Here is a 27,189-nt window from a genome sequence, read left to right as displayed (position 1 = left end):
CCGGTTCGATTCCCACATGGGCCAGTGGGCTCTCAACTACAAGGCTGCCGGTTCAATTCCTCGAGTCCCACAAGGGATGGTGGGCTCCGCCCCCTGCCGCTGAGCTCCCGGATGGCTCAGTTGCTTGGAGCGCATCCTCTCAACCACAAGGTTGCCGGTTCGACTCCAGCAAGGGATGGTGGGCTGCACCCCCTGCAACTAGCAACAGCAACTGGACCTGGAGCTGAGCTGCGCCCTCCACAACTAAGATTGAAAGGACAACAACTTGACTTGGAAAAAAAGTCCTGGAAGTATACACTGTTCCCCAATAAAGTCCTGTTCCCCTTCCCCAATAAAATCTAAAAAAAAAACAAAAACAAAAAAAAACTTTTACTCTGGACTGGCTGGGTGTTTCTTCTGCATGGGGCTCCACACTCTTTAAGTGGATCCTGCTAAGGAGGGCCCTGGGATCACGTGTGATCTGGAGGTGGGCCAGCTGGCCACTCACATATAGCAGTCTTGCCACATCTGCTAGCTCATGACCCCTCACTCATGCAGATGCCCCAAGTGATGAAAGGCTTGTCATCAGGGCACAGTTGGTAAAGAGGGAGGAGCAAGGTAAGGTACCTAGTGGTGCAGGAGGCGGAGCCAAGGGACCAGGTGCATGCTAGTAAGTCATCTTACTCCTTACTGGGAGAACAGGTAGTTGGTTGATACTGACCAGACTGGATCTCCTGAGTCAGCCTCCTGCAGACTCTGGCAACAGATAGTGACAAGCTTGTGGCCTCTCTGCCACCTTTCAACCAGCCTAGGGCCTGGCTTCTGACTGCCTGTTCTCTCCCCAGCAATCCTGCAAGGGTCCCCTTTGTTCATAAGGTTCTGGCCTTATGTTGCTCACTCTGTTCACATCCAGAGCTTTATTAAAGATAAATAGGTTCATGGAAGGAAAGTTGTGTCCAATAGGCCAGTAGTAAGCAAGAGGCGAAAGAATCTTAATTTGTCCCAAGTTCCTGGGTAAACTTTAGCCTCTATAGGGAGCTGCAGACACCTTCTAGGGCTGTGCTTCACCTGTGTGCTGAGCTCTGCCAGCCTCAATCGCTATCTACTGGGTCTAACCCTCTGGCTTTGGTCCCTGACAGCCTGGGTAAGAAGGTAGGCACAGATCCCCAGCTACCCTGACCTGGGTCATGAGAACACTTCACAGGTGTACCTGATGCCAGTAGAGGCTGGCAGCTCCCCCACCCCCCATTGCATCTGCTCCAGCTGCACAGGTGTGCAAGGTCATCCTCTGACAACCATGGGTTCATCTAGTGTTTCCAAAAGACCTCAGAAATGGCATAATTCTATACCAGCCCTGTAAGATATCACAAAAGGCAGGATGTACAATGGTTAGGAACACTGATACCAGTTGGGCAAACCAAGGTTTTCACTCCAAGTCACCCAGTTAGCCATTTACTAGCTGGGTGACTTGGTAAATTAACCACTCTTGGCCCCAGTTTCCTCATTTATAAAATGGGATTAATAATAATAGTATCTACCACTTCAGAGAGTTGTCGTGAGGATTAAACAAAATAATGCGAAGTACTTAGCACAGTGCCCACAAGCATGTTAGCTACTGCTACTACAACCCTCACCTTTAGGGTATATGAGGGACTAAGAGGGACCCTGACAATCTAACACAATCTAGGGACAACCTGCTTTGCCCTTTTGATCCTGAAGATTTAAGCCCTACCTATTAACTGCTTCCCTGCAATCTTCCACCAGAAGTGGAAGGCATTGACCCTTTAAATAACTGGAGACCACCTGAGAACAGAATCATGGAGCCTTAGCTATGGGCACATTTTTGGCCCTGCTTACCGTCTAGGCTTTAGGTTTGGTCTTCTGACTCCTACTGCCTGACCAGAGGCTCTCCTGGACTAACTCTCAGGTACTGTTCTGTTTGCAAGATTAAAGGCATGTGAGCTGATTCTATTGGTTGTCCAGGGTCTGGGGGATCGGAGGGCTGAGGGGGTGTGTGGGGGGGATGGCTGCAGGCCTACTGCCCTGATGATTGACAAGACACTCTGATGTGGGAATGTAAAACTGGTGGAATGGGTACCTGATACAGGCAGGAGTAGGAGGGAACTGGGACCCAGAGTGTCAGATAGAGAGCAAAGTAGTATCTGTGGGCCTTTTTACCCTGGAAATAAATTTCTAAGATGTGTCAACCCTGCCCATATTTTCCATACGTAGGCAGAAGGAAAAGCTAGTGGAAGTTGCTCATAGTTGAAGATGATGGAATTGGGGGAAGACCCTGTCAGTGATGGAGAGAGGACAGGCATTCCCCTTCCCCAGTTCTCTAAACCTTCAAAGAGACCAGTGACTTGACTTATATCCAGTGCTTTATTGAACATAAATAGTCACATAAGAGGAGAAATAAATGTGTCCCCAGGCCAACAGAGAGTACATGAATGTGTTTATGAGAGAGATGCGCGAGGTCCCTGATCTGTACTCTGAGGGGGGGGGGGGTCAGTCAGGCGGGGCCTGGGCCAACCAGTAAGGCAGATGAGGGTCCGTGTCTTGGGGGACTCACTGCTCCTGGGTGCCCCAGGAGATGTAGTCTGGCCGCGTGGCTGCATGGTACTCATCAATGAGCTGCTGCACAATCTCCCGGGACGTGTCCAGCTCGTCAAAGTTCTCCTTAAAGATGTCCTCCTTCCGGAACTGCTCCAGGAAGGCCTCCCGCTTCCGCAGCTTGTCGTACTGGCGACAGGTCCGCTCAAAGAGCTTGGGGTGTGCAGAAAGCAGGGGTCACAAAGAACTCCGAGGAACAACATGGCCCAGAGAGCCAGAGAACCATGGCTGGGCTATCTCCACAGTAACAAAGCCAGAAGCAGAGCAGCGGGGATGCAGAGAGGTGAGGCACAACCAGGAAAATGATTATGGGAAAATAGGTGCACACCGTGAGACTCACCGAGGAGATGCTGGTGTGGTTGGCCATCATGAGCCCGCTGACCCGGTGGGCAGAGGGCAGGTAGGGAGACTTCCTTGACAGGGCCACCTGGATGCTGGCTGGGCCCCAGGGGATGAAGTTGGCCAACTTCCGTTCCCGGATCCTCTGCAGGCTCTTGTGGACCTGGGGAGGGCAGAGGAGTGGTGGTGGTCGCCTCTCCTCTACCCCTGCAGGTTCCAGGGGTGGAATGAAGGGGCCTCACCTACCTGAGTGGGGTCCACCTCCCCCTGGATGATGTTGAGGATGGCAATGTAGCAGTGGTTGGTCTGGCGATCCCGGCCGGTGGACACCATCACGTTCTTGGGCTGCAGCAGCCGCCTCATGACATCCAGGACCGTGGTCTTCCTCACGCTGGCCACCTAAGGCGAGAGTGGGCCACAGGGACCAGGCTAGCACTGAGGGCACAGTGCAGGGATGCACGGACAGACAAGAGTAGGCGGCACGTGCCCCCAGCAGACTCGGGGCAGTATGGTCTCTTTGGGGAGTGCCTTTGGATTCAGTTGTATACTGAGCCCCTGCTGTGGGATCAGGACTCTTAGCCCTCCTCAGCTCAGCAAACTCATGCCCCTGTGTAGGAGCACACGCAGACCCTGTACAGCCCAGGCCCTGCAGGAAGCCAAAGGCAGAGGGAGAGAGGAGAGCGAGTCAGCAAGGAAGTCGTACAGTCTGTGCCAGTCCCTGAGCGCAGAGCCCCTGGGGGCTGCAAAGTGCAGGTCCTGGGGCAGCAGGGAGAAGAGAAAGGCTAGCTCAGGGCCCAGGGCCCAGGGCCAGCCCGGCCTGGGACACTCAGGGCCCTTCTTACCGACTGGTCCGTGGTGAGGGGGGTGTAACCAGTCATGAGGAAGTGGAGCCGCGGTGTGGGAATGAGGGAGGCGATGAGGCCGATGAGGTCATTGTTCATGTAGCCCGGGTAGCGCAGGGTGGTGGTGCTGGCCGACATGATGGTAGACACCTGGGGACAGAGGTGCCACGTCATGCGTCTTGCCTGGGGTGGCCTCCCTTCCCCAGATGGCACTCTGAGCCAAAGGAGTCCAGGAGTGGGGCCTCACCAGCTGATTGATCTGGGAGAAGGATGGGTTCTGGATGTGCAGGCGATCTGTGGCGATCCGGTTCAGGGCTGTGTTGTCCAGCACCACCTGAGGGGGACAGGAAGAGGTGGCAGATTTTTGGAAACACAAAGAACATGAGCTCTGCCTGAGCCAGGGCTCTGAAGCTCAATTTCCTCTGAGCCTCATAGCCAGAAAGACCTATCCAAAAGGGATTTGAATAGCACTGGGGCCTAGAAGATCTCAAAATGAAAGTTTTAAGTGTATGAAAACGGTGAAACAGACAAGGGTATGGTAGTAGGAAAAGGTAGAAACCAGGACTCACCACACAGTCTGCGTTCTGGGTCAGCCTTTTGAGTGTGAGCAATGAGTTGTAGGGCTGGACCACCACGTCGCTCATCTCGTCCTGGTTGGGAAACACTGAGTATGTCTGTACCAGCTTCTTAGGGTACCTGGTGGGGGTTGGGAGAAGAGAGTCAGGGTGACAGACTGGACACTTGATATGCATAGGGCTTCCCATAACTGCCTGGAAGCAGCTGAATCTGGACGGGGAAATTGGTGTTGGGCCATGGGATCAGTAGAGAAAGGAGACTTGACTTTCGGAAGTCTGTAAGTTTCCCAAAGGGCAGAGAGACATCTTAGGATCTAGGGTTCTAAATCCAAACTGTCCATCCTCGCTGAACCTTCATCTCTTCACCTAGGACCCAGATTGTAAGGTCTGGGTTCAAGCTGCGGGAGTGGCGAGGAAGGCCCTTTCCTGCTCCAGTGAATAGCAAGGTATATCTGAAGGGACTCTCAGTTACTTGGGAAACCAAGTCCTCCCAGCCCCTCAAAACTCAGACGTACCTGTCGTTCAGCCGTTCTAAGAGGTAGGAGCCCAGGCCAGAACCTGTTCCCCCAGCAATCGAGTGACACAGCACGAAGCCCTACATGGGAAAGGGGCAATCGGTGTCTAGGTTAATCTAGTGAAAGGATTTCAAACTCGACCCATCCCCAATTTCTCAGACTCCTGTCTTCCACTTTTCTCTCCCCACACATAGAGCTTAGGAGCCTGCCTTATTTCCAGCAAGGTCCGGTGGCTTCTGTCCAGTGCAAAGGGTACATGAGTGGGTCTTATACCTAACAGATAGCTTCTAAAGGGTAATGCTGAGCCTTCGCTATGTTGGTTCCCACCAGTAGTGCTGAGACACTCACCTCTAGACTGTCACTGCCATCTGCCTCCCGGTCTATGATGTCAAAAATGTCCTCATGGATCTTCTCTCCCTGTACAGACATGGGGAGGGTCAGAGTGGGACAGGACCATGGCACAAGGACTCTGAGCTTACAATAGCGACCCTCGATTCTCCTTATAGCAGCAAAAAGGGTTTTTTGGAGCACAGGGGCCCTGCTTTTTATTCTTATTGAGAGACAGTATGGTACAGTGGTTAGGAGCAGGCACTCTACATCCAGACCACCTAGGTTCATACATTAGCTCTAGTTCTATTTAGCCGAGCGACTCTGGGCAGGTTACCTATTCTCTCTATACGTCAGTTTCCTCATCTCTATAATGAAAGTAATAATACAGGTCCATATACCCTTATCCAAAATCCTTGGGGCTTATGTTTTGGAATTCAAATATTTCACATTCTAGAAAGGTAATATGATACATATAATGTATTTTAAGCAAAATGCCAGCGGGGTCTGAGGTGCCCTAACTGAATACATCAATATTTCTGCAAAGAAAGGTATGAGTAATGACAATAAATTGGATAGAAATTATAAAATAGCCTGTCTCCATTGAGATTTGGTTTTGCTGCTAAATCGTCTTTTGCTTTCAGTTTTTTGGATTTTGGAAAGATAGATAAAAGTCTGTGAACCTGTAGTACTTCTAGGGTTGTTGGGAGATTTAAGTAAGTTAATATATATAAAGTACTCAGTATGGCCTGTCACCCAGCACTAGCTAGTGTAATGTCTTAAGAATGAATATTACATAGTTGACTTAGAGAAAAGAACTCCCCTCAGTCATGTCTCTCTCCCTCTCCCACTCATACATCCTCTATCTAATTTCATCTCTCTCTAGGAAGTCATTGGGCCTGTTCCCACACAGGAAGGGCATTGCGGGTCCTGCCAGGGAATAGCAAACGACCTGGGAGAATCCGCTGGCCCAGTTGTTGCCAGCTCCTCCTCCATGCTCCGACAGGTAGATGTTCTCTGGGTTGTAGAGCTTGGCATAGGGAGAGTTGAGGATGGAGTGGATCACCCGGGGCTCCAGGTCCAGCAACACAGCCCTGGGGATGTAGTGCTCATCGTCCGCCTGTCAACGGGAGTCCAGGAGGGGGCCCACTCAGCTAAGGCCTGCCCAGTCCTCCGTCCTCCCCACTCTGGCTCCTGCCTGCCCTCCCTCCTCAAGCCAGCAGCCTTGGCTCCTTTGCCCAGCGGGGTTTCCCAAGGCCACTGCCCATCCCTTCAGGCCCCCTGGCCAAGTCGCTGGGAGCACCTGGTAGAAAAAGACGTCCTTGCGGTCAGTGCCCTCGGTGGCAAATTCCTCCACGATGCCCTCGGGGCTGATACCATGCTCGGCGCACAGTTGTTTCCAGAACTCGAACCCAACTGGAGGGGGGAGGCGGGCGGAGAAGAAAGAGGATATCTAGGTCTGGGCAGGTTCCAACTAGGAGCTGGGGGACTGAGCGCCTGGGTCCAGGGATAGGAAGTCAAGGTTCAGCACACTCCCATGACAGAGGAAATAGCTGTATGCCAGCGATTGGGCAGGGAAGGGCTTTCGGGGTTGGACAACTGAACACTGGGTCAGGCATGTCCCGCGTTTTGGAGAACTACGATTCTGGTAAGGGCAAATGGGAGTCCAGTATCCCACAGCGAGATCCCATTGACTCTAAGGAACCTGACTAGTGGAGGGGCCGGAGGTTCGCTCACTCTGATTGCCGCACTGGCCCAACTGTAGGGTGATGATTTCCCTCGGCATCGCTCTTCAGGCACCGGCGTTGCAGTCACTCCCGCTAGCAAAGCCTCCGTCCGCCAGCCCGCCTGCCGCACGACGCAGGCGCCAAACAACCCGCTCCGCCCACGAACTTTCTCCGCTCCAATGAGAAGTGAGTTCTGGCGATGGCACTTTCTTATTCATTTGGCTTCACTAGTACAGACTGCGCGTGCGCGGCACCGGATCGGGCTCTGCGCCGGTGATAGGGGATCATGTTTTGATGCAGCGTTCTCTCTGGATGGAAGCCAACTAGAACCCATGCGCAGGCGCAGTGTGGAGGGAAGCGGCCTTCCCCGGCCAAATCGCGCATCTGCGCAGTTGGTGTTATTGTGACTGTCGGGCCGTGGCCCCGGATGTGGTGGCTGCAGGTGGGAGATGGCGGAGGCAGAGGGGGTGGCTGGAGCGCCAGGCCCAGTTTCGGGGCCGACTTTCAGGGGCCGCGGCGCTATGTCGGGCTCCTTGGAGCGGGACCAGCAGGTTGAGGCGGCGCAGCGGGCCCTGGTGGAGGTGCTGGGGCCTTACGAGCCTCTGTTGAGCCGGGTGCAGGCAGCCCTGGTGTGGGAGCGGCCAGCCAGGAGCGCCCTGTGGTGCCTGGGGCTGAACGCGGCTTTCTGGTGAGAAACTGGACCCTCAGAACCCCTCCGAGGAGCGAATTCGTCAGGTTTCTTTAGGGCACTACCTCTCGCCTCACCTGTTTTCTTCGCTGCACTGGCTCCTTCCTGTCTAATTTTGCCTCACTTCCACTTCGTCCCGCCTGCAGCCTTTGGCATCGCAGTTCTCCGTAGGGCCTTCCAGTTGTCTTCCCTCCTTTACCTGCTCCCGCATCCTCGCCCCGCACATCTGGATCTGGCAGGAGCATCTAGTAATGCCTTGAGCCGTCCGCGGTGAGCGAGGGCGCCTCATTTTACCCAGGGAAAGCTGGGTCCCTTTAGGGCCATCACCTCCCTTCTCTTCTCTACTCAAATGTGGTTTGAAGACTGTCTCGAGAGATTTTAGTAGTTAATTCTGGGGTAGATGCGTGAGGCGTGAGGTCTTGGAATGGTATCCGTGGGTGTGATAAGAAAACAAGTTCGATTGGTCTGAATTAGCATTAGCCCACTCACGGAAGTTTGTGAAGGCTGAGCGTCAATGAGAGACTGCAAAACTCCAACTTGAGAGAAAGTGGTAAGCTTTTAAAGAACAGTTGTGAAATAGTGATTGTGAGAGTTCACCCGTTTGAAAACCCCTTAGAATGGCAACTCTCCTTGTTCCAAGGAATTGGTGAGAGGAGGCATCCTTAGCCATGGCAATTGAGGATGTCTCATCGTGTGTGTGAGTTTTCCTGAGCTGGGACTGGGACTGTAAATATACTTTAAGAATCGGTATGTTTCATGCTCTGTGAAATGGAACTGTGGCTTCTCTCAGCTGTCATCGCCTAAAGTGGACTTCGGTCTTCACAGGATCTGCCAAGCAGATCGAGGGAAACATTATTGATCAAATTCCCAGGGAACTGAAGTGTAGGGGTGGGGGTGCTTCTACAGCTGAATGAGATAAGACTATTCTGGATAAAGCTGAAACAGAACAAGGTATGTGTTTCCAGAAATTTTTGGTTCTGCTAAAAATACTTTCCTCTTAAAATTCTTGGTTTTAAAACCAAAACATTTAGTGTCCTTTCTCTGAAAGAAGGTTTTTCCGTCAGCTGGAGCAAAACAAATAATTCCAAGTTCGTTGACAGTGTTCAGCTATTACGTTAATGCTCTCACAGTTTGAAGGAGACTCAGGTTAAAGTTGTCACAGTAGCCTCTGCCATTTGTTGCTTCCAGAGTCTTTAGCCAGCTTGATAATAAACTTTTTTTTTTTTAACAGCATTCTTCTTCTTCTTTTTTTGTTTTTTTGCTGGTAGTGCTTCCTTGATCCCCAGTTCCTTAACTTCTCTCCTGTTGCTCCCTGTCAGGAGCTCTTACATGTAGCACCGCATTCAGGAGTGTTTACCAGAATGACCTTTTCTTCTCCTACTACCTCCCCATCCTAACCCCTAACCCCAGACCATCCTGTCAAAACTTCATTCCCTACATTGGGATCGTACTCCTGGGAAAAAAGTTGGTCCTCAATAAACCAGTTTGTATCAAAGTGTGACTGGCTGATACATAAAAACTTTATCAGGATTGAAATGAATCCTAATAAACCAAGGGTTTATTAATGTAAATGGATTAGTCACATGTATGGTTTTATTTTTGAGACGGGGACTTTCCACATATCCCTTGCCTGAGAGAGATTTTTGAAGTGGAATGCAGGTGAAGGTCTACACATAAGGAGCTGTTCTGAAAGAGATACATCTTTTGATGTTACAGTGTTACCCTTCATTTTCAGGCCCGCAACAGTGTTTACTTAAGTTTACTTAACAGGCTGTGTTTGGAAGCTCACTCAGATCCCCTTTTCCTACTCTTGGTCTCTTAAAGCATTGTGATGGGTCTTTATCTCTGGCATTTCCTGGTAGCTTGCCTGCTGTGTATCCAGAACAGTTGCTCTTGTGATTCCCATCAGACTCTAAGTAGGTGGGGGAGAGAGAGAGCAAAATGAGGGTGTGACTCTTGAGATTGAAAGGGCAAATGAATATGCCATTTATGGAGAAGACTCATATCTGTGAAGGGTACGGAATGACTGATAGTCCAGAGGCTGAGGTAGTTTGGTATTAGAGGTCACAGGATTGTTTGTTTTAGGGAATGTGCTTTCTTGAAAGGTAGTTCGGGGTTCAGAATGAAAGACTTCACATTGCGGTAGCATTATATTGAATATGGGTGTCTGTTTACATTTCAGTTCGGAATGTCAAAGAGTGACTGTTTAATTCTTGGACGTTTTAAGTGTTTAGGAAATGAAAGAGAATAATTGGACCAGGTCAGAGAAATCAATTCTGAAATATTTTTCTTTTATTATTGTTTTGAATAATAATATATCACTAACTGAGGTGTTTTATACATTTTGAGGTATAAGATTGGGTAGGAGTCCAGAAAATCAGAATTCAGGTAGTCGCTTTCACTGTGCTGTATTATCAGTGAAGGTTTTTCTGTACCTGTGAATGTGCCCTCTTAATAAAAAAAACAACATAAAGATAGAGATAGATGTAGATACCTCGCGACTGTTGTATTTCAAGGCTTTCACTCTTGTTTTTTTTTTTTTTCTTTTCTTTTTTCAAGTTCCAGAGAAATGGTGATCATATCAGAGATCTTCCAGCTTATATTGCTCCTGGTCACTGATATGTTATTATCTCTAGGATAATAACAGACATGTCAGGCCCCCCTCTCCAATTGCTTGTTTTTTCATTAACCTCAACACCACCTATAAATGAGTGATTTGGGGGAAGAATATCTGAGTCAGCAAGCGTGTGTCCTGACAGGATCAGAAAAGAAGAACATGTTCGAGTAACTTTTTAGTTTAACTCAGACCTTGGAGATAAGGGGAGAACAGCAGAGCCCTGGAAATGGGTATGAAATCCAAGCAGCCTTTCTGTGAAGAGCACACATAGTTCCAGGAGGACTAGATGACTGCTGAGCTCCTTTCCAGTTCTCTCTCTCTCTTTCTCTCTCTCTCTCTCTCTCTCTTTCTTTTTTTTAAAGATTTTTTACTGGGGAAGGGGAACAGGACTTTATTGGGGAACAGTGTGTACTTCCAGGACTTTTTTCCAAGTTTTTGTCCTTTCAATCTTAGTTGTGGAGGGCGCAGCTCAGCTCCAGGTCCAGTTGCGGTTGCTAGTTGCAGGGGGCACAGCCCACCATCCCTTGCGGGAGTCGAACTGGCAACCTTGTGGTTGAGAGCCCACACTCTAACCAACTGAGCCATCCGGGAGGCAGCTCAGCTCAAGGTGCCATGTTCAATCTTAGTTGCAGGGAGTGGAGCCTACCATCCCTTGCGGGACTCGAGGAATCAAACTGGCAACGTTGTGGTTGAGAGCCCACTGGCCCATGTGGGAATCGAACCGGCAGCCTTTGGAGTTAGGAGCATGGAGCTCTAACTGCCTGAGCCACCGGGCCGGCCCCTGTGTTTTTTGTTTGTTTGTTTGTTGTTGTTTTTTAAATTAAATCATTGCTTTTTCTGTTTTTAACATTCTATGATTCTAGGTGGTCTTTAAATTCAGATATTGATTTAGAGCAATCCACAGGCCGATTTTTTTATTGGGATCTGCTTTTGTAGTCACTAGTCTGAGTTAACCATACTGTATTCTCAGGGGTATTATGAAATCTATTGTTTTCACAATTGAAAAACACCAGTGTTTCCTCTCCCCCCTCAACTCCCCAAATAAAACAATGACCCAAGAAATGATTAAAGATATATAGAAATTCTGATTTAAGAGGTTAGAATTTGAGTGAAAAACAATAGTGGGGAACAGGAAATGGAAGGGAGAGCCCATTTAAGTAGAGACATTTGTTCCGTGAAAAAAATTTACACAAAATTTCAGATGAAATCTATTGAGCAAGTGTCTCTGATGATAGTCTTTGGAGGATTCTTGTTGCGTTTAGTAGCCAAGAAGACTCCCAAGGATGCCCTGGCTTTCTTTTGCCTCTCTTGCCTTCAGTTTTTATCTGTCCTAATTATAAGGTTGGGTGCTTTCTACCCATTAACATAAGGTAGGTCATAGCAGCTAGCTGGTTTCATTTCTGGTTTTGTGCAAGCAGTAACTATCACTACATGACATAGATTGACTTAATTTTTTTCATTCTCATTTACCAGTGACTGGCTCATTAACCAGACAGCCACAAGTACTGAACAATAATGGGCTTTTTGTCCCAATAGGATGGGATGCTTTGTTCTGAAGGGCCACTGAGACAAGCTTACTCTGTAATAACAAAAGAACCCAGAAATAGTATCTTCCTTGGTTGAAAATAGACATGTGATCTTTATTTTGTTTATGATTATAATAGAAACTTTATGATTATAGCAAACTTTAATTTACGTGTGCTAATCATGAGGATCCATGGTATAGTTAACCTCAAAAAAATTGTTTAGTTTTGAAATGTCTTATGATTTTTCTGGACACCAGATTGTTTTTCCAAGGAATATTTTATTTAGATTGATAATTAATTGGATTTAAGTCCCTGATAAAGGGGATGGACAGTTTACAAAAGGGCAAAAAATAATAAATCAATGGATATATAAAATTTCACTCCCAGTAATAAAAAATTCTAATGTAAATGGCAATGAGTTACTAATTTCTGCTTATTAAGTTTTTTAAAAATACTATTCAGGGGAATTATGGAAAAACTGGCATATGATTGATAGGAACATACATTTGACAGGCTTTCTGGAAAGTAATTTGGCAACATGTATTAAGATACTTGAAAAGTTAATACCTTTTTAGGTGCTGGGGAAAATGGGGAGTGATTGTTAATGGGTATGGGTTTTTTTGGGGGGGTGATGAAAATGTTATAAATTAGATAGTGGTGATAGTTGCACAACTCTGAATATACTAAAAATCATTGAATTAGATAATTTAAAAAGATAAAATTTTATGGTATACCAACTGTATCTCAATAACACTGTTAAAAAAAGTTAATGCCAGTAATTCCACTTAAAGTAGTTAATCATAAGTAAGGACAAAGATTTATGCTCAGTGATATATAGTTCCGCTTTACTTTATTACATTAAAAATTGGAAACATCTTAGTTCAATTAGGGAGAAGTTTAAGAGAATATATATATATATATATATATATATTTAAAAATGATGCAATCATTTTTAAAGTTTTTGATGCTTTTCTGGTGATATAGGAAAACATACCTATGTATTGTGGAGTGAAGAAGAAGGTTTTTAAACCAGATATGCCATATATTCCCATGGAGTTTTTATATATGAATTTTTTTAAAATGAAGAGAATAACCTCTGTTCACTTTTTGGGGTATATATGTAGATAATGGGTCATTTAAAAAAATTTTTAATGGAAAATTTAGAACATATACGTAAGTAGACAGAATAATATTATGCACCACCATATACCCAGCTTTAAACATTTTCATTTCATGGCCAATTTTGTGTCTTCTGTACCCCAATTCTTTCCCATCTCCTCCTTTATTATTTTGAGGCAAATACATATCATTTAATCTGTTTCAGTGTGTGTCGCTGAAAAATACTTAAAAAATACTATTATACTATCACATGTAAAAAAATTAATGATTCTAGTCAATGGTCAAATTTCCAATTTTCTCGTAAGTGTCATTTTGTGTGTTTTTTTAAACCGTTTGGGTTAGGATCCAAATGAAGTCCACATATTGTGACTCACAGCTGTTCTTGACATCTCATTTATTCTGTTGGTTCCTTTTCGATCTTTTTTTCTCTTTGCAGTTCATTTACTGAAAAAACTAGTTTATCTTGTAAAGTATCGTACAGAATGGAGTTTGCTGATTGCATCCGCATCCGTGGCTTAACACGTTCCCCCTGTGTTCTGTATTTCCTATAAATTCGTAGTTGGATCTGGAGGCTTGATCAGATTTAGGTTAAAAAAAAATTTTTTTTTTTGCAAGACTTAGATGGTGTACTAATTTCATTTTTGTTTTCTTCTTTAATTATTACGTATATTTTCTACATTTGCCTTTAGAAATAAGAAAAATAAATATTATTAAGGAAAAATTGATTATGAGTCCACAATGAGTAGAAGGAGTAATGGCCGAGGGGCAATCCCCAAATTGAATAATTCACATGTGAATGTCCAGAGTGGACTGCATTTGCAGTTGTTTTTGCTAAGTTGAGAAGTTCTCATGCCAATTTTAGTTGCTGAAAAATGTTTTGCATGTTGTTTTATCAAACTCGTACACTGACTGTTACATGTTATAGCTGCATGTGAAGTTTTTGACCTGAGCCAATAGGCATTGCAGGACTAAACTAATCCAGAGGAATCCTCCCTTATTTTTCTTCCATCCCTTACCTATACCTTCCATCCCTTACCTATTCCAGTCTTTCAAGTACTTTATCTTCAGTTATGTCTTGTCTTTGTACATAGTTGCAGAGTGTTTTTTTCAGGTGGGCTTTTAGTTTACCTCCATAAAATGACACGCATAATGTGACCCTCAGTATATCCAAAACATGCCTATCTGATTGATAGTCCTACTTTTTAAGAAATTTAGTATCAAGGGCTGGTAGGAAAGGGGCATGCTCTTTTCCGTATTATTTTATATTTGGTAGACACCTGGGGGAACATTGATATTAATTGTCTAGTTACCGTGGAGGGGTCAATTCTAGTTTTTTGAGGTGATCTTTCCATTAATTAAGTTTTTATCTATATAAAAACTTTTTCCCAAGAAATGTTATTTTATACCAGACAAAAACTCTTCTTTCTCTGAAGTTCCTGCATTGGCTTTTTCAAGAAAAGGGTACATCTGATCCTAAAATTGACTTGTGGACCAGGATTAATCTTGTTCAAGAAGATGTTAGCCTTCATGGCCCAGAAAATATACCCTTTGTAAAACTTGACTGATTCACCTTCATCTGCAGGTCAAACCCAGTACCCTTTGTCATGAAATGCCCTTCACGATCTGACTCCTGCCTTTCTCCCCGTACTCATCCCCTCCCTCTGTTCTTTGTGTTTCAGTTCTGTCAGACTACTTGTCTTAAGGACGTCATGCCAGCTGGCTGTTCTCCCTATCTGAATGTCTTCTCCTTCTCTACAACCTTTTGTTGTGTTTTCTCACCATTTGTCTTTCAAATACCACCTTAGATTCCTCTTGTTTGTTATTATTACCATGTCATGTTATCTTGCAAACACACAGACATGTAAATACACTTAAGAGTAAGGTCCATGTCTTACTCTTCCCTGTAACTGGACTTGGCATATCACAGACACTCGGATGTTTGTGGGATTGAGTCGAAGCAAAGGGGGCCTGTAACAGGCAACTAAAATAGTCCAGGTCTTAGAGAAACGGTATGTTTATTGCCATCCTCTTTGGAAAACTGACCTGTCTTAGGTGAGCTTAATATCCTTCCCTATCCCCGTTTATATTTGTGTTAGTAGTCATGATCTGGAGATTGCAGACAGTCTGGATGGCCTCCCCAGAGAGCCCTTTCAAATCCTCTGGAGAAAACAGCAGTTGTAGCACATCTTGCTTCTGCGACGTGGAAGCAATAGCACTGGGGTGCAAGAAGCTCTAGGGCCCTTTTCCTTGGCCTTGTTAAATTTGCTTGTTTGTTGGGGTGATGGACTGGCTTTGGAGGAGAGATTAATGGCCTGGGGCAGCTTTAGAGGCTTATTTCTGTTAAGCTGCTCTCAGTCTTTAATCTCATATATAATTACAATATCCTTTAAGTAGTGGGGTAGAAAAATTGGAAAAATTGGTGACTGGATTTCTAAGTTCTTATTTCCTTCCATCCCTCATTCTTTGTATAGTTTAAACATTGATAGAACAGGGATTCATGTTTATTAAAATAAAGTACAAAAATGTCTAGAGATAAAAATTAAAGTTCCTCTGCCAGTTCCTGCATGTGTATGTGTATTCATATATACACACGGATAAGCTTCTTAAAAATGTGATAGGGATTATACTCTTGGTATTGTTCTATGATTATGTCAAGTCATTAGGGCATGTTGAGTTGAGAAGAGAAGAGGTCATTTATAACCAGCTCCTGGTCATCCTTACCCTTGTTTGATCAGTTACTGTGATACTAGCTAATAACACTTCTACACTGTAAAATTGAATAGAGCTACATGTTAGGTGTGTCTTAGGTGTCTTGTATTTTCTTGTCTTTTTAGCAGAATCAAGTATGGTATTTTTCTGGGTGATTATGTTGTTTCTAATACCTACAAACAATTCTGCAAGATTTATTATTGTTAACATCACATAATAGATGAGGCTTAAAGAGGTTAAGCTAGTTTATTCAAGGTCGCATGACGAAAAGTGGCTGTTCAGAGAATCAAGCTCAAGCCAACCTATTAATAACTTTAAAAGCCGTGCCTAACTGCCCTGCTGAACCACCTCTCTGGTGATGCTTTTGGCTTCCCTCGAGATCTTACCACAGTCTCTGGTGGTGACTGGTGTTGTTTTCCCCAGTCTGTTGCAAATCAATACTTCTGTAAAATGTAAAAGAATGTGTTACTAGAAAAATTAAGTTTAAAAAGGCATAGACAACGCAATACCAAATATAGTCTTAGATTCAAAATTACTTGGTCAAATTGCTATACAAATTTCTAAATGCTCACTTTCAGTTTCTATCCTTACTTCTCCATAGCCTGGTGACGTCAGCTTGTGGCCCCCCTGGACTACATACTCTGCAAGGCACTACCTTCCAGGCTTTAGGGTGGTGTAATAGAAAGACTCATAAGAACTAGCTTTTGTTTTAAATATTTTATTGTGAAAGATTTTAAATACATACAGAGGTATGGAAAATAGTACAAATAAAGAATCCTATGTACTGTCACCCAGCTTCAGCAATTATCAACTCATGATCAGTCTTGTTTCATCTTCTATCATACCCTGTCCCTTGCCAAACTATTATTTTGATTCAAATCCCACACATCATGTCATTTCATTCATAAATATTTTAGTATGTATCACTAAAAGATAGGGACGCTAAAAGCAACTTCCGGGGTGGCCGGTTAGCTCATTTGGTTGGAGCGTGGTGCTAATGTCACCAAGGTTGCTGGTTTGATCCCTGTGTGGGCCAGTGTGAGCTGCACCCTCTTTAAAAAAACAAAAAAACAAACAAAAAATATAACTTCCATAATATTATCACACTTTAAAAAATTAACAGTAATTCCTTAGTATCTTCAGATGTGCTGTCAGTGTTCAGATTTCCCAGATTGTAAGTACCTATGGTTGATTCCTTCAAATAAGAACTAGCTTTTCCTTCATTCTGTTAATATGATACATTACATTTATTGATTTTTATATGTTGAACCACCCTTGCATTCCTGGAATAAATCCCAGAAATTGATCATGGTATGTAATCGTTTTAACATCTGCTGAATTCAGTTTGCTGATATATTATTTTGCATCTTATTTACAAGGGATATTGGTCTGTACTTTCCTTGTAGTGTCTTTGTCTGGCTTTGGTATTGGAGTCATGCTGGCCTCATAAAATGAATCAAGAAGTGTTCCCTCTTCTTCAGTTTTTGGGAAGAGTTTAAGAAGGATTGTGTCTAATTCAGAAGAACTGGCTTTTAGCTGTAACTTCAGTGCTTACTTTCTGTGTGACCTTGAGAAATCATTTCACTTTTTTGGGTCTCAGTTCCTTCATCTGTAAAAGGATATCTACTTGAATTAAATGCTCTTTAATGCATCTCTGTAAGTTTGTTGCCCTATACTCGGGTCTAATTTGGTAGAAAGGTGTTTGCTTTCATCATAACAACTTGTTATCAAGAATGAATTTCTCCCTGAAGTGAATAGAATCATTTAACTTGAAAGAGGCTTTGAGACGTTATTTGGTTTAATCCTCTGCCTTTATAGAAGCAAATTAATTATCTCTGCCCCATAGGTAAAATAGCAGAAGTTTAAGTGGTTTTTCTCAAGGTATGTAACTAGGATTAAGTCCATTTACTACAGAGGCTGTAGTGCACACATGGTCTTTTCTGAAATTAGCTTGCTTGGATAATGATCTTCTGTTTTTCCTTCTCTCTAGGTTCTTTGCACTGACATCCCTTCGTCTCGTGTTTTTACTTGCATTCAGCTCCATGGTCATAGTGTGTATAGATCAATGGAAAAACAAAATCTGGCCCGAAATTAGAGGTGAGTTTTATAGCATTTAGAACACTCTAAACTGGAAATGGTCTTTCCTATAATTTTTAATCTTTAGTTTTGGGGGTTTATGAGGGAGTATGTGGAATTAGGAATATCTTTTGGTGTCCGAATTATTGGCTTTAGGAGATGCTTGAAGGGCTAGTGCTCCATCTGTATGGAGTTCCTTAGAACTGAGTTCTGCCCTGTCCATTGTTAAACTCAGGAAATCTTTTTCCACCACCTGAGATATTCTTGCCCTCATAATTGGCCTGAGGAATAAGTAGTCCTTAAGTAGTCCTCAAATTTTTAAAAAATAATTCACCTCGTTGGATACTGCATCTTTACTGAGGCAGTATCCATTTGCCTCTCAGGAATTTCTTTTGAAGATTGTTTATTTGCAAAGCACTAAGCTAGGCATTATGACTTATATGAAGTACTCTAAGATATGGTTCCTTTCTCAAAGATTATACATAAATGAACATAAGAAAAGTTCAATGACAGTTATAGAGCAGTACCAGAGATGTCACAGTGCAATTTGTGATTAGGATGTTTGTCATGTATTTTTGCCTTACCTCAAGCCTTGAACGAAGCAAAAGATTTGGACAGGTAGAGAGAAAGTATGTCTCCAGAGGGGCCAGGAGCCTGATTAGTCTGAGGAACCAGAAGCTGCAAAGCATCACCTAAGAAGAGGGAATTGGTCAGTGTCATGGGAGTGAAGAGGAAATAAAAGGAGTGCTAGGGAATAAAACTGAAAGCATGTCAGAATTAGATTTTATAAAGCTTTAAAGTTAGGCTTAGAAGTTTAGACTTTATCCTGTTGGTAGTGGGTAGTCATTGAAAAATATTAAAATTAGAGCTATGTGCTGAGATAGGAAAGATTAATTAGACAGCATTTTACAGGCCCACCTGGAAGGACAGAAGGGGGAAGGAGAGAGAACTGATAGGGAACTACGGCAGTACCTGTGAGAAGTAGTCAGGGAGGTGTCTGTATAAACAAATGGTGGAGAGCTGTGAAAGGGGAAGCAATGTCGAGACTGATAAATAGGGGTTAGGAGAGTAAGGGATAAAAGCCGACTTTGGGATTTTAAAGCTAGGAGACTAGGAGAACGGCATTACAATTGGCAGATACAGGCAATGTCAGGCGGGGAAGTCAGTTTGAGTGGGGAGCATAGCGAGGAACATTGGTGTAGGTTTTGGACATGTTAATTTTGCAGTGTTGGCAGGATATTCAGACCAGAGTGCACAGCTTTTATATACATTCCCATCCTATTCTGCAGAGACTTCAAGAAATCAATGTAGTTCATCCACCTGTCTTATAGCTGGTGAATGTCAAAAGACTTTCCATCACTCATTGTAGTTAATGAGTCTCTTCTTAAAGAGAATAGGCAGATTTCTAGTTTTGGACTAGTTGTAACATGCCTCGGTAACCTGGTGCACGTTGATGTGTGTGAGCAACCCAGACACACTTGAGGGGTGGGTGGACCATTTTCCATGTGCACATTGGCTCTCAGCTGTAGTAATTAGAAGGGGCCCTAAAGCTGCATTTGGATCCTCCCCACCCCTCACCCTGCTGGAGAAACAAGTAGGCATCAGCTCTCATTCCCTTGTCTGCAGCTCCCTAACTCTGGCAGTGTAACATAGTGTCTCCTTTTTATTCCTTTTCCCCAAACCTATTAAAATTTGAGCTGTCCAACCAACAGCCTAACATTTTCATGTTTAGTTTTCCCTACCAACTAATGCTGGTGTTTGTTTTAATATTGTAGTGCCAAGACCCGACGCATTAGACAATGAGAGGTATGGAACACTGATTAAATCCCTTTTTGTTGCTCTGATTGATTCTCTTGTAATATTCTGGTTACATGTTGTTAACCCCATGTTCTGGACAAAGTGTAAGCTTAGAACCTAGTCTGTTCCAAATAATCATTTTAACAAATCCTAAAGTTCAGGCAGCAATATGTTGAGATGGTTAGTGTCCTCTGATGTTCCCAAGATAAGTTTCTGGAAAAAAACAAAAAGCATTACCGAGCCCCATAACTTGACATGCCAGGCAATTAGTTGCATTATCCAGCCCTAGTGCGAAAACCTAGAGGCAACTTACTTCGTTTGTCTCCTGGCTTTTATACCAGGTCATTTAGTGTTTTCTGTGACCTCTGGCTGTTTAAGGTTCTCTGGTCAGAAAACACATAGGTTCCTGGCATCAGCAAGCCAAAGATTCCTCTTGTGTCTTACAGCTCCTGCTTGCATTTCTCAGTTCACTCATCTCATATGTGTGATCCAAGGAATTTTCTCTGCTGTGGTTTATTTTGGTTTTGTTTTATTTTCTCTCTGAGGGGCGCATCCACCATGGCCTCCCCCTCAGCAGCAATGGTGTCAGACTGTGCTTTACTTCCATCCCTGGATTGCAATCACAGTAAATTGCAATGGTCTGAGTGCGGGGATGATGTTTCTAAGCACAAAGGGCCTTGGTGGCAGGCTTACACACGTGGATTGGGCTGCTTGCTCATAGGGTGGAGTTGTCAGAACAAGTTTGCCCTCCTAGTCCCTAAATTCAAGTTTCAACCTGGTGAGCCAAGAAGAAAGTCATGCTTCACCTCCAAAGCACCTAGGACTAGCCACTCCCCAGCCCCTATTTAAACCCGGAAGCATTGGCTGCCTGCATAGCAAGATGGGGGGAACCCTCAGCACCCTCCTTTCACAGCTCCCCCTTCTCTCTCCCATAGCTGGGGCTTTGTGCACCCTCGGTTGCTCAGCGTGCCCGAGCTCTGTCATCATATAGCTGAAGTCTGGGTTAGTGGGACCATTTTCATAAGGAATCTTTTGCTTTTCAAAAAGCAAAACCCAGGCAAGGTAAGACTCTTCCCCTTTTCATGTTCATTTCTGGCTTCTCAGTTCAGTTCATGCTAAACTGAAACAGCCCTTTTACTTTATATCCTCATTCAAGAAAGAAAAGACCATGATGTTTGTAGAGACAAAGGGAAATTGTAGGAAAGAGCTTCTGACTAGCCACTAGGACTAAGGCAAGAGCTTGGTGACTCTGCCTTTAGGTGCTTGCCACTTAGATTCGGCCATCTTCCTGCCCCAGAATGAGAAAGAACGCTTGCTTGTGTGCATTCTGTGTCATATTAAACATGTGGTAGGTTGTTGGGTTTTTAAATTTATTTACTTATTTGTTTTTCACTGACTTAAAAACCCACCACCAATACTTGCTTTCAGAGAGAATTTTTGGCTAAGTCCTATTCAAACCATTTCCCCAACATGAAAGGTACAACCCCACGGGGTTAGCCACATAAAAGAAGTTTGAACAGAGGTGGACGTCCTCCTTTTCCCCCCAAATAGAATTACCACTGGATGTAACAGTGGCTCGGTACATCTTTCATTCTGACATGTCCATGCCTTACTCATAGGTCATAAAGAATTATTTCAGTCACGTTTTCACTTACCTCCCGTCCCCACCCCAGTCCCCTGCCATGTAGCAGAAACTTAATACTGTTTCCTGACTCCCCCAGTTCTGTTTGCTGAGCTGTGGGATACTGACCTTTTTGGCCGTCTTGGGCCGCTACGTCCCTGGGCTCCTGCTGTCCTACTTAATGCGTAAGTATGGCGTATACTTCCCCCTGGGAGCTTACCCTACTCATAGCTTTTCCAGCCACAGCTAACTCTGGGTCTAGGGAGAGGAGTTTTATATTTTGGTTCTCTAGGAAATTAACTTTTTGTATTTTCATGATCTGTTTAGTGTCATGAAAATATCTTTCTTCTTACCTGTAGCAGGCTCCCCACATATAAAGTCTTTTTCTTACCAAGTCAGCTTTAGAAATTGACAAGGGTCCACTAACATACTGTGTTTCCCCAAAAATAAGACCTAGCCGCACCATCAGTTCTAATGTGTCTTTTGGAGCAAAAATTAATATAAGACCCGGTATTATATTGCATTATATTATATTATATGTTGTTATATTATACCCTGTCTTATATTGTATTATATAAGACCGGGTCTTATATTAATTTTTGCTCCAAAAGATGCATTAGAGCTGATGGTGCAGCTAGGTCTGATTTTTTAGGAAAACACGGTATGTTAGTGGACCCTTGTCAACTCTTAGGGGATCCTCTAGTAGGTTTTGTTTACCCTAGAGCACTGTTTCCCCCCACCTGGAGCACAGTTTTATAAATTTAGTTACTTCCTATTGGCATGAACTCAGCTACTTGAGGCTGGAAGACCTGAGTGCTTATGGCTGTGGCCATTGTATATTAAGCTCACATGACTTGTTGCGTAGTTTCTGAGCCCTTGTTAACTCTTTGGCTTTGTTTATGGCCCAGTGAGACCCACATGCAGGTGAACACACTGCCTGGGTCTGCGCTCGATGTATCAGCAGCACATTCGGCGGTGCACGGCCCTGTAGGTGGCTGCAGAGGTCTCTGTCCTCCCAAACCCCCTCATGTAGTAGGGGAGACTAGAGGGGATGAGCAGCAGGATTAAGCAGAACTGTTCCACACTGAGTGTCCAGTCCCTCAGGACACAATAGCAGAGGGACAGGTAGGACTGTTTTGTGCAGCCCCTCTCTATCTTGCCACTGTTTCCTCCTCTCAGTTGTCACTGTCATGATGTGGCCGCTTGCTGTGTATCACCGACTGTGGGATCGAGCCTACGTACGGCTGAAGCCAGCTCTGCAGCGGCTGGACTTCAGTGTCCGTGGCTACATGATGTCCAAGCAGAGAGAGAGACAATGTAAGTGTCAGGGGGTGGCCTCTTTCTATTTGGGCAATTTGGGGAAAGGTAGGAAAAGCCTACAGGTCTCATGTAATAGGTAAGTCGAAAGTGGGAGAAGTGGGATGTGGTCGGTATGTAATGGTGGTAGGTAAAAATGATACTCCATTCCAGGGAAATCTATGCAGGCTGACCAATTTTTCCCACCTGGAATTCTAGACACTCCCATTTTAAACAAATCTGAGGAAAGCTCTCCCAAGTTGAATAAAAGACAGTGAAGATATCCGCAATGTTTGCTTTTTCTGAAGCGCTTTCCGTGTGTCCAAGCTCTGTGCTGACTGCTCTCCATACGTCATTTTATTTAACCTTTACAACAACTTTGAGAAGAGGGTGGTATTACCTTCCTTTTTAAGTTGAGGAAATTGAAGTTCACAGTTAGTAAATGGCAGAGCAGGGCTTTTAGACCCCTAGGCTGGGCCTGTCTTCACCACTGAGAGCTGCCTTCCAAAGGCGATTTCAGAACTGCTGCCTCATAAGCCAGAGGTGTAAGAGCCTGAGACCCTCCAACACGGGAATAACAGTCCTGCGAACTATTTCCTCTCTTCTGTGGTCTGGTCAGTTTGGCTGTTTCATTAAGCCCTGGCCTTCAAAGAGCCCTGCAGGTGGTCACCAATGCCCAGCTCGCCTTGGGGCAGCCAGCTGAATAGTATCGGTCCTCAAAAGCCTGACTGAACTAAGGTGGGGTAACTCCCTTTGCCCTCTCTCTGATAGTGTCCATTTTCCACCTTGACATCTGGTCTGGCCCTCGCCGATCCTGAGCTGTTGACAAGCTTCGAAGTTGATCATCTGACTAGAACAAAAAGGGAGTGGGGGTCGGGAGGGGGCTGGTGGAGGGAGAGCTGTAGGAAGAGAGGTCTTTCTCTCCTGGGTTGTCAGCTTGCCTTGCCACTTAGCCCAGCAGCCCGCTCGCAGGTCTGGTTACGCAGGCGTAGGGCCGTATTCCAAAGGCTTAGTTCTCTTATGTTCTCCTTTTATGCCTTTAAGTCCAAAGCGGGTGGGGGTCCCCCCTCAAGGGGAGGTGTCAAGGCCTTCTTCCCTCTCCACATAGTACGCCGCAGAGCTCTGCACCCAGAATATTCCATGGACAGCCACAGTGACAGTGAAGAGGAGCTTGCTGCCTTCTGTCCTCAGGTATCTTGGGTGTGGGCGCTACACCACTAGCCAGTTTTCTTTAGCTCCCTTTTACCATCTGGCACCTCACACTTAGGCAGTAAACTCATGGGTTCAAGGCCTTACCCCACCCCTCTCGCTCCCAAGAGCTATGAGGAGAGAAAGCGTGTTACGCCAGCACTTTGTGTTGTATTGTACGTGATCTCAGTTGGAGCCTGATGACCAGCTCATCCTCTGCCGTGTCCTTTTCACCCTACATCGTGGCAGAACTTCAGGAACTGGCGTGAGCATCTTTTAAACAGCCCAGCCCCCCTTTGGTCAGTCAGTGTGTGTATCCTCCAGGCTCCTATGAAAGGATTCTCGGGGGCAGATATTTGCTTAAGAGTAGGTGGAAGGTTGATTCCCAAGACTGCTTTCCTTCCTGTGCTCAAGATGAATGAAGATGGGTGTTTTCCTGTGGGGAACAGCCTAAAAGGGGTTGAAATTTTGACTAAAGTCCCCATCCACACCTAGTTACACTGTTGGTGTTAGGGTAGCTTTTAGGGCCAACTAATTAATCAAGCTGTAACTGGGGAGCTGTACCTGCTCTTAATGGCGCCATGTCTTCAGGCTTGTCGGTCTTTTCTTTTCCTAAGCTGGATGATTCTACTGTTGCCAGGGAATTGGCCATCACAGACTCTGAGCACTCGGATGCTGAGGTCTCCTGTACAGACAACGGCACATTCAATCTTTCACGGGGCCAGACACCTCTAACAGAAGGCTCTGAAGGTGAGGGAACCTGGGACCTGAGTGGATAATGGCTCTGACTGTGGCCTGTCAGCTTCCCCAGACCGAGGGGATACTGCCCCCTCCTCTCCTGTTTTCTGAGGAGTGCATCAGGTGGCAAAGCAGCTTAGGGGTATGGCTACAGTCAGGATGGCACAGCTGCTCTCCTTAGAATCCTCCGTTCCTTAGTCACCTCAGGTTGTGGGTTCATGGCGGGCATAGTGGAAGAAGAGGGGGGAGTTCTTTGGCCAGTAGAGATGCCAGTAATGTCTAACTGGAGGGGGAAAGCTGATCAGTGCCACGGGTTTGCTTCACTCTTAGATGTCCAGGGTGGAAAAGTCTGATTGCATGGGACTGACTGTGTGGGGATGAGGCACAGGAGGGCCAGGCAGTTGCCATGTCTGACAGCCTTCTGTTCTCCCAGACCTCGATGGTCACAGTGATCCAGAGGAATCCTTTGCCAGAGACCTTCCTGACTTCCCTTCCATTAATGTGGATCCTGCCGGCCTGGAGGATGAGGACGATACCAGCATTGGGATGCCCAGCTTGATGTACCGTTCCCCACCGGGGGCTGAGGGGCCCCAGGCCCCCGCTGCCAGCCGGGACGAGGCTGCACTGCCGGAGCTCCTGCTTGGTGCCCTGCCTGCAGGATCCAACCTCACCAGCAACCTTGCCAGCCTGGTCTCCCAGGGCATGATTCAGCTGGCCCTGTCAGGCGCCTCCCAGCCAGGCCCTTCGGGCCCACCCCCCCAGAGAGCAACAAGAGGCTTCCTCCGGGCCCCCAGTTCAGACCTGGACACTGATGCTGAGGGCGATGACTTTGAACTTCTGGACCAGTCAGAGTTGAATCAGCTGGACCCTGCCAGTTCCAGGAGCCACTGAGGCAGAGACTCCTTGTGGGGGTCACGGTGGTTTTTTTCCCCTCCTCATCCCACTTAAGGTGAAGGGACAAGGGAAGAACCCAAGTCCCATCCCCTGAATTATGTTTGTATGCCTGGCTGATGCGCAGAGGACTGCTGAGAGAGGATACTCACTCCCCTGCTACCAGCTAGACACCCACTTCTGAGCTGTCACTGCAGTGAGAGTGTGCTTCCCCAGGGAGGGGTCTCTCTATCAGGATGGTACTTTGGGGGAACAAAGTAGTCAGGGGATCCCCTTTGAGGGAGTGCTGCTGTTTGCTTCTAGGTATGGGTGCTCGAGGGCCCTCGGTGATAAGAGCCCTTCCTTTCCTTCCTCCTCCCTCGCCTCCCTAAAGCTCCAAGTCAGGCAGCAGCTGGAAGAGTTACACTGTCGTTCTCCTCTTTTGCTAAGCCATGAATTGATTTGTCTGTTTTTAAGCAGTCGTGTCCTTTGATTCTGCAGAGCAGGTGTGTTCCCTCTACCCCAGCCCATCATTTCTTGAGGCCTAACCCCCAGTGCTTTGAAGTATTGCTTATGAAATTTAAGAACTGTGAACATGATGTGGGGGTGGCCCTCTTCTACAATACCTTGGGCTGTTGGGTCAGCTGGCAGGGAGGGTGAGTGCCTCTGTATCTCATGGTTCCACTGAATCTTCTGGAGCTGTCTGGTTATCTTTGGTGCTTCCAACCCATGGGTCCATTTGACCATCAGTCTGAGCAACAAGCAAAGCAATACCATACCATACCCATTTCCATGTTCCTGATCCTTCCCTGCTCCTCCTTTGGAGAAGCAATAATTCCATAGGGGATGTCAGAGTAGCACTTTACAAATGACTCAGTGGCATTCTTCCCAGGAGCCACCAGCTCTTCTTACACCAGCTATTACTCCCTGTTTAGCTCCTTTTTAATCTTGAACTGCTTGCCAACTTGGTAGGGCCTCTTTTAAGGAGGAGCCCAGTTAGCAAGAGTGTGTCTGTACAGCAGAGACCCCTCTAAAGGGTTCTCTGTTAGACTGCCCCTAGTAAAATCATGTGAGACAAAAGCTAAAAACGGTAATCAGTTCTAAACCTGTGCCAGCCTGCAGCCTCTTTGCCTCCCCAGTCAGAGCTCAAGCCAAACTTCTCTTTCCCTTTGCATTAACCCTTCGCTGATCCTCAGGGACCACTCCTCCAACACCGCCACACCTGGGTGAGGGATGCTAGACAGCCATTTTCATGTGCTGCAGGTGGGAGTGTGCTAACGTGTTCGTTCTTGGTTGATGGACAAAGTAGAGGCCAGAGAGTGAAAATAGTTAACAGTGAGAAGGGAGAGAGCTAGGTGCCTGTTTCATAGTGACTTTTGTGTGAAAGTTAGGGATAACGGCATCTCCCCAGGTCAGGGTTCTCAGACAGATTGGACATCTTATCTCCTCTCGGAGCCCAGATGTCTCACAGGTGAGCTCTGATGTGGAAAAAAACAGGTGTGGGAAAGAAGTGGGGTTTTGTGTGTTTGCATGAGTGTGTGTGTAGCTTCAGGCCTTGGGAGTTAGCAAAAGGGAGGGAAAGGAGAGCAAAGTCTTTGGAAGGTGTTTCTTATACCTGGGGGATCCTGCTCTGAATCTCCTTAGTCCTCCACTGTGAATTGGGGTGGGGTGGGGGTGGGAGGGGTGCTGGGGAATTAAATCTTGTATGAGAACAATCTTTAAGACTGATGTTGAATGGTGTCCTACCCTTGATAGGTCTTGTTAATCTGAGATGTGATTAATTTCAGGAGGTGACAGCCGTCAGAAGAGGCAGCCCAGGTGTGAAGGACCCACTTGCCCATACCTATTTTTCCAAAACAGTCACCATGGTCTGAGGACACTATCCCCTCCCCTAGAGAGCCCAGACGTGAGCGTCACTGGCACTCTTGGCCTGCAGTTCTATCGTTTCTAATTCTTAATGTTGCCCCCCGAATGTGTGAAGTACGTTTCAAGGCTAATGAGATTTTAGGTAACAGAAGCCTTTAAAA

General features: G+C 45.7%; 2 protein-coding genes across 2 annotated transcripts; one reads left to right on the top strand and one right to left on the bottom strand.

The window, feature by feature from the left end:
* Nucleotides 1–2,342: 2,342 nt before the first annotated feature.
* TUBG1 (tubulin gamma 1) lies at nt 2,343–7,081 on the bottom strand. Its single transcript, XM_019747602.3, has 11 exons — nt 6,928–7,081; nt 6,494–6,606; nt 6,143–6,310; nt 5,212–5,280; nt 4,864–4,943; nt 4,343–4,469; nt 4,021–4,107; nt 3,774–3,923; nt 3,178–3,330; nt 2,933–3,094; nt 2,343–2,745 (listed from the first exon to the last, which is right to left on the bottom strand). Exons 1-11 carry the CDS (start codon nt 6,974–6,976, stop codon nt 2,548–2,550), a joined length of 1,356 nt encoding a protein of 451 aa, XP_019603161.1. The 5' UTR covers nt 6,977–7,081; the 3' UTR covers nt 2,343–2,547.
* Nucleotides 7,082–7,303: 222 nt separating this feature from the next.
* RETREG3 (reticulophagy regulator family member 3) lies at nt 7,304–25,958 on the top strand. Its single transcript, XM_019747601.3, has 9 exons — nt 7,304–7,605; nt 17,567–17,673; nt 19,428–19,458; nt 20,385–20,511; nt 21,171–21,255; nt 22,250–22,387; nt 23,475–23,557; nt 24,172–24,304; nt 24,726–25,958. The coding sequence occupies exons 1-9, from the start codon at nt 7,367–7,369 to the stop codon at nt 25,181–25,183; spliced, it is 1,401 nt and encodes a 466-aa protein (XP_019603160.1). The 5' UTR covers nt 7,304–7,366; the 3' UTR covers nt 25,184–25,958.
* Nucleotides 25,959–27,189: the final 1,231 nt, after the last annotated feature.

The sequence above is a fragment of the Rhinolophus sinicus genome, chromosome 12 (genome assembly GCF_057876585.1).
Source record: "Rhinolophus sinicus isolate RSI-liver-muscle chromosome 12, RSI-T2T, whole genome shotgun sequence".
In the NCBI taxonomy this organism is placed as follows: domain Eukaryota; kingdom Metazoa; phylum Chordata; class Mammalia; order Chiroptera; family Rhinolophidae; genus Rhinolophus; species Rhinolophus sinicus.
This window is presented reverse-complemented; position numbering and strand designations above follow the sequence as displayed.